This window comes from Crassostrea angulata, chromosome 10 (assembly GCF_025612915.1).
Source record: "Crassostrea angulata isolate pt1a10 chromosome 10, ASM2561291v2, whole genome shotgun sequence".
In the NCBI taxonomy this organism is placed as follows: Eukaryota; Metazoa; Mollusca; class Bivalvia; order Ostreida; family Ostreidae; genus Magallana; species Magallana angulata.
In genome coordinates this window covers 32794303-32801772 of record NC_069120.1, presented here as the reverse complement: position 1 = coordinate 32801772, position 7470 = coordinate 32794303, and the positions used below count along the sequence as shown (strand labels likewise).

The window sequence follows — 7470 nt, the reverse complement described above, 5'->3', positions numbered from 1 at the left end:
GACGTCAACATTGTCCAACTACTATGTCAGATTATCATCATGGTGTTTGAGTGTTAAAATGACAGAATTCTTCAAATCAGCGTTTAGTGCCCTGACTGGAAATATATCAGGGATAGAAAATGATTTCGTCGGTCAGATCGTTGAGTTGGGACAGCAGAAACTTCGTGTACGCCGTGTCATAGCGGAAGGTATTGTCGTCAATAATCGTTAAGAAACCTCCCACCATCTTGACCATAGCTTTATTTATGACATTTGTTACGATTTGTAAAAATAATTTGAATGAAGTTTCTCCTTTCACGATAAGTTTTACATTTCAACTTCATTACTTAAACAGAATTTCTGTAAAATTCAAAATTTTCGTTAGACGTGTACTGATAGTAAAGTTGGTATGCATGAAATCTTTAGGGGGAATGGATAGGAAAGCCACTGAAGGATTTGACGGTCCGCTTCTCTTAGGAAACAATGAACATGGCAATAGTCTTAATATCTTTTACACTTTTTATTGGTTGTGGTTATCTAATTAAAGTTCGTAGTCTTCTCTTAGGAGGTTTGTGATAATCTAGAAAATAAATAAATGAGTATTTTTTTGGCCCTAACACCCTGCATCCAGAGTTCCTGAAATCTTTTTTCTGCTGACAGTCATTTGGATTGACTACCATCTGAAGTTTGTCAGTCTGGACAAATTTCTATCAGTCCAAACATTTTCAATAGAAAGATGAAAAAACTATATTTGAATTTCATTATCAATTTATTTCTTAATTATTTCATTCTTAACTTACAAGCCTTCCAATTTCTCTCCTTTTTACCTGGTCTGATTCCTCCTAACTTTCACAGTCTGGCTCCTCATGGTCACATTTCTATTTATCACTTCAATCCTGAATTTTGATTTCCTTCTCTCTCATTATCAAATTTCCTCTTGTTCTCTCTCTCTTTTGCACTCTTTCTGCACACATCATGCCACAGGGGCTCTGTCGTCGGATAGTAGTGTTCTTATTATTTGTTCCCGAAGACCTAAATGATTAAAACAGTAATTCTTGTGTGTATTTCTGTGTATTGCAATTAAAACATTCACTGAAAACTCTAACTTAAAGAGACAACCCTCACCATCTTTGATTTATAGGGGGCCCTTGTTTCACGCTATCTTTAAAACAAGTTCTCAAATTTCTCCAAGTGATTTCTGATGAGATCTAGGTTGGAAAATGATCAAAAGATTTCTTCCTATCGTCTGACTATATCTGTTAGCCGCATTATAAATGGACCATGTCAATATGTAGTAAATTCTTGCCAAACTTATCGAAAGTATCGGAAGTTTACATTTATGTGATGTAAAGATGTAATTTATCCAAAGAGTTAGATCACGTCTCGTTGCCAGGCACGAATCATTAGATCAAACTCGAGGCTTCGCGTGTCGTTTGATCTGATGATCCTTGCCTGGCAATTTGACGTAATTGAACCCTTTGGATCAAGTTACTGTTATGATAATATATATTTATCAAAATGTGAACAAAGTTATTCTCTTATATTATTAGGGTTCTTTTATTGATTTCAGGTGGATTCGCATTTGTGTATGTTGCACAAGATGTTACGACTGGAAAAGATTATGCCTTAAAAGTTAGTATTTTATGTCTTAGTGATGTAATTTTTAGCTCACCGAGACGAAGTCGGGGGGAGCTTATGCTATACCCTCGGCGTCGGCGTCGGCGTCCGGACCTGGTTAAAGTTTTTGTTGCAGGTCCTGTATCTAACTTATTACTTGTCCTATCTTCACCAAACTTGCATGAATGATGCATCTGGACCTACTAATGGACTTGAGAGACTTGGATGCTGAATCTGGGCCATGAATTTCAGATGCTGGAGGAGGTTAAGGTGTTTGGAGCAGGTTAAAGTTTTTGTTGCAGGTGCCCTTTGATAGCCATTTCTAAGTTACTACTGGTCTAAACTTCACCAAACTTGCATAGATGGTGTGTCTTATGATACTGATGCACCTGACAGGCTTGAATGCTGAATCTGAGCCATAGGTTTCGGATGCTGGATGAGGTTAAGGTTTTTAGAGCTGGTTAAAGTTTTTGGAGCAGGTGCCCTCTGATGATTATATCTTACTTACTACTGGTCCTTACTTCACCAAACTTGCATGGATGGTGTGTCTTATGATACTTTTGCACCTGACAGGCTTGAATGCTGAATCTGAGCCGAAGGTTTCGGATGCTAGATGAAGTTAGGTTTTTCGAGCAGGTTAAAGTTTTTGTTGCAGGTGCCCTTTGATAGCCATTTCTAAGTTACTACTGGTCCCAACTTCACCAAACTTGCATGGATGGTGCGTCTTATGATACTGATGCACCTGACAGGCTTGAATGCTGAATCTGAGCCATAGGTTTCGGATGCTGGATGAGGTTAAGGTTTTAAGAGCTGGTTAAAGTTTTTAGAGCAGGTGCCCTCTGATGATCATATCTTAGTTATTACTGGTCCTAACTTTACCAAACTTACATGGATGGTGTGTCTTATGATACTGATGCACCTGACAGGCTTGAATGCTGAATCTGAGCCATAGGTTTCGGATGCTGGATGAGGTTTAGTTTTTTTGGAACAGGTCACATGTTTAATATATGTAGGTAATAGCACTTTTTCAAACTTGCATATATGATCTAACTATAATATAAATGAATGGCAGAGGTAGCTTCAGATGCAGAGCCTGATCTCCATTATCAAGGATGCTAAAAAATATATCTTAGTTATTTCTGGTCCTAACTTCACCAAACTTGCAAGGATGGTGCGTCTTACGATACTGATGCACCTGACAGGAATGAATGCTGAATCTGAGCCATAGGTTTCGGATGCTGGATGAGGTTAAGGTTTTAAGAGCTGGTTAAAGTTTTTAGAGCAGGTGCCCTCTGATGATTATATCTTAGTTATTACTGGTCCTTACATCACCAAACTTGCAGGGATGATGCATCTCATGATACTGATGCATCTGACAGGCTTGAATGCTGAATCTGAGCCATAGGTTTCTGATGCTGGATGAGGTTTAGTTTTTTGGAACAGGTTACATGTTTTATAGATAATAGCTTGCATAATTGATTTAACTATAATATAAATGAATTGCAGAGGTAGCTTCAGATGCAGAGCCTGATCTCCATTATCAAGGATGCTAAAAATTCTCCTACCTCACTCAAACCTGCTTGATAGATGTGTTTGTTGTTAAATGATTTAACATGATTCCTATGATATATAATCTATGATATGATACACTATTGTTTTATATGATACAATGTAATATCATACATTATATTGTAAAAAATTATATGATATGATATGATATTGTATCAATTTTTTTGTACATTATTATATGATATTGTATTATGATATTGTTATGTATAGTATTGTATATTATTATACAATATTGTAGAATATGATATTGTATAATATATTATTTTATCGAATGATATTGTTTCATATTATATTGCAATATATGATATTGTATCATATGATACGATATTGTATATTATAATTATAGCATATCGTATGATACAATATTGTATAATATGATATTGGTTTATATAATATATTGTTATATAATACATGAAATTGTATTATATGATATTATAAGATATCATATAATATGATATTGTATAATATGATATTGTATCATATGATATGATATTGTATAAAATGATATTGTATTATATAATATCGTACTGTATCAGATGATATTGTATCATATGATATGAAACAATGTTTTATCAAATTATATTGTATCATATGATACAATATTGTGTATCAAATATGATACAATATCATACAATACAAAATTATACTATATTATACAATATGTTACAATATTGTGATGTATTATGTGATATGATATAGTATCAAATAATGCTATATTGTATTTATATTAGATATTATGATATTGTATTATGTGATTAAATACAATAATGTATAACACGATACAATGTCATATTATATGTTACAAAATCATATTGCATCAATATTTATTACAGTATTATATTGTATTAAATGATATATATTGTAAGTATCATTGGATGCAATATCATATTTTATAATATTGTATTGATAAACATTGTATCTTATAATAATGTATGAAATGAACATAGGATTATCATACAATTTTTTTACATATGATATACGATATTGTGTCAAAACAGTATCCATGAATATCCAAGATCATTAACTATGATTTTCATATCATATGATAAAGGTGGTTTTAAATTTGTAAAAATAATTTGAATGAAGTTTCTCCTTTCACGATAAGTTTTACATTTCAACTTCATTACTTAAACAGAATTTCTGTAAAATTCAAAATTTTCGTTAGACGTGTACTGATAGTAAAGTTGGTATGCATGAAATCTTTAGGGGGAATGGATAGGAAAGCCACTGAAGGATTTGACGGTCCGCTTCTCTTAGGAAACAATGAACATGGCAATAGTCTTAATATCTTTTACACTTTTTATTGGTTGTGGTTATCTAATTAAAGTTCGTAGTCTTCTCTTAGGAGGTTTGTGATAATCTAGAAAATAAATAAATGAGTATTTTTTTGGCCCTAACACCCTGCATCCAGAGTTCCTGAAATCTTTTTTCAATACATATTGAAAATTGTACAATATTATATTGTATTAAATGATATATATTGTAAGTATCATTGGATGCAATATCATATTTTATAATATTGTATTGATAAACATTGTATCTTATAATAATGTATGAAATGAACATAGGATTATCATACAATTTTTTTACATATGATATACGATATTGTGTCAAAACAGTATCCATGAATATCCAAGATCATTAACTATGATTTTCATATCATATGATAAAGGTGGTTTTAAAGGTGATGCCTCATAAAGTTGATGCCTCGTCTCGGTGAGCTTTGTAATCTGTGATTACCTATGTTTTTAGTCAGCCTGCAGGCTGACTAATTAAGTTGGGATGAAACTTCAATTGCTCTTGTGTAAATTGGAATTCTGGGAAGGAATTAGATAGTCTGTGTAAGAGAAAGTTGTAGAAGTTACGAAACTTGTCAGTATTTAGGTCAAAATGCGCATTGTCATATTGAAAAACTGTTCATGGGTATCTTCCGCAGCCAGGGTCAGGAGTCCCCATATCTTCTGACTCTCTTAGTAAGAAAATGATATATATTGGTAGTAGTTTGCGACGGTACCATGAAATTCAGAAAGGAATCTTTGCAAAGTTATAACTAAGTGATAAGTAGGTGTGCAGTCATACACTATGTACACTGGCACGTGCTTATCTCCTCACCTACAGCCAAAAAAAAATAAAGGTGCAAACTAAATGTACACACATATAATATTATAGAATTGTTATAGAAGCTGTATTTCTTGTATTTTAATAGATTTGTTTATTCACTTTTGACATAAAACTAATATTCTGCTGGCTGACTTTCTTAGCTTTTTTAAAAAGCCAACCTTGTGTCAGATATACTTGTGTGCATGTCAAAATTTTGAAAGAGTAAAGAATGGCTATGTTAAATTTTTTGGCATAAAGAAAAAAGAGGAACATTCCTCAGATGCTTTATATAACATCAGTTATAAAGAAATGAGAAAAAGTCCCCAAGATGACTTATGAAGATTTTAGTTGAATGAAATTTATATTCCTCCATAAGTTGCTTTGAGGATTAGAGGGATGTTCGTCATTTTAAATATCAATGACTCAGAAAATTCCTTATACTTTGACTTTGGCCTAGCTTTTTCATATTGGAGTGTAGATGGCTGTAGATATGAAATATTTAAAAAAATTGTTTTGATTGTGTTGAAAGAACTATTCCTTTTTTCCTCTATCGATGCTTCATTCCATATTTCAGTTTGTTTTCCTGTTGTTCAAATTTTAGTTGTTTCCAATTACAGCTAAACTAAATTATTATTTCAAACTCTCTCCTTGCTAAGTGTACATATTATTAACTTCTTGCTTTGTGGTGCAAATAATGTGTGATTATAAATGACTTTTTCATTAACCTTGCAATTTTCTAAGGAGAAAATAGGCAACAGGATATCATGAAAGATTAGTGATGCAGAATTTATGTAGTATTAGAGTTTTTTTCTTTTTTTTTCAGAGGTTGCTTGCTCATGATAAGGAAAAGAATGAGATGGTTATGAATGAAATCAAATATCTTGTATCCTTGGCAGATTTAGTTTCTGAAATAATCTACTATTAGCATGCATAGGGTTATTTCACCATGGCCATACTGCATGTATTTTTGCCATATTTTACGTGTAAAAGATGTATATGACGTGGTATTGTGAGTTATATTTCTTATCATGTTAAGGACCAGTCCTAATGGTACTGTATGCATACTAATGCATGGGTAGTTTAACTTAGATTTTACATTATTGTCACAATTATCGGTGTTGAATCTTGAAATTGATCAACAGACTCAAATATTATTGAACATATGCATGTAATCAACATTTAATAATTTTAAGATGACAAAATCTGAACATTACTTTTTTCAGAATTTGGAGGAAAATAATTATTGTAAAGACACACTATAACATGCACCATTAAAAAAAGGAAGTACAATGTATGATAATGAAATGCATGTAGAAATGATTCAAAATCATCTTTAAAACATTCTATAAATATACATGTGATAAGTTGAAGACCCAAATACTGTACAGGAGCCTTTGAAATACAAGATTTTGTGTGAAAATACTGCCAGTGTAAACATATCACATTTGGCTGTGCATTCTAGTTAGCATTTTTGGTTCCACAAAATATAAATGGTGCCAACAGCTACATGTATGCATATAATTGTATAGATATGTGCTTAATCATATCTATTAAAGATTATTTAAATTCAAATTTCATCCAAATATCGTACACACTAATGTTAAATAGTTTATCATCAAAATTTTATCTATACAAATGGAAAACATACTGCCTTAAGAAGACTCCCCCCCCCCCCCATACTCCCATTATGAACTACTGTTTCATGAATTGTACTATTTAGTGATTCCTGTTCAGTTCTATATCCTTCCATCCATGGTTATATGTAAACTTTCCTTAAATTTGGCAATAGAAAAAACTATCAGGTCATCCCAACATTGTCAAGTTTATTGCTGCTGCCTCGGACTCGGACAAAGGACAGTGCGAGTACCTCTTGCTGACTGAGCTTTGTACAGGTTAGTACAAACAGCCGTTTTTCAATTAATAATAGATGATCTGCAATAATTCTCAAACATTTAAAAATGCAAGTCTCTCTGATGTCACCTTTTGGTTTACAAATAAAATTGCCTCTGCCCAAAATTTGGCTGATAGTACTGACCAGAATTCTAAACCAGAATTTTTTTTCTACGGTTAATGGACTTTCATTTAAAAGATTAAGTTGAAGTTTGAGTCAGCATATAAAAATATGAAGACACACCTATCAAATTTAATACACAGGTATCCCCTAACTGGCCAAAGAAATATTTGATCCCCTTTTTAATTTGTGGT

At 32.4% G+C, this 7470-nt stretch overlaps 1 protein-coding gene across 1 annotated transcript in view; it reads left to right on the top strand.

Moving 5' to 3' along the window:
* The window catches only part of LOC128165873 (cyclin-G-associated kinase-like), a 33870-nt gene continuing 26400 nt past the window's right edge, over positions 1-7470 (top strand). The window contains exons 1-4 of the mRNA XM_052830784.1: positions 1-188; positions 1550-1611; positions 6089-6148; positions 7055-7157. Of these exons, the coding sequence (XP_052686744.1) occupies positions 59-188; positions 1550-1611; positions 6089-6148; positions 7055-7157 (355 nt within the window). The 5' untranslated portion in view covers positions 1-58. The remainder of the gene's footprint in view (positions 189-1549; positions 1612-6088; positions 6149-7054; positions 7158-7470) is intronic.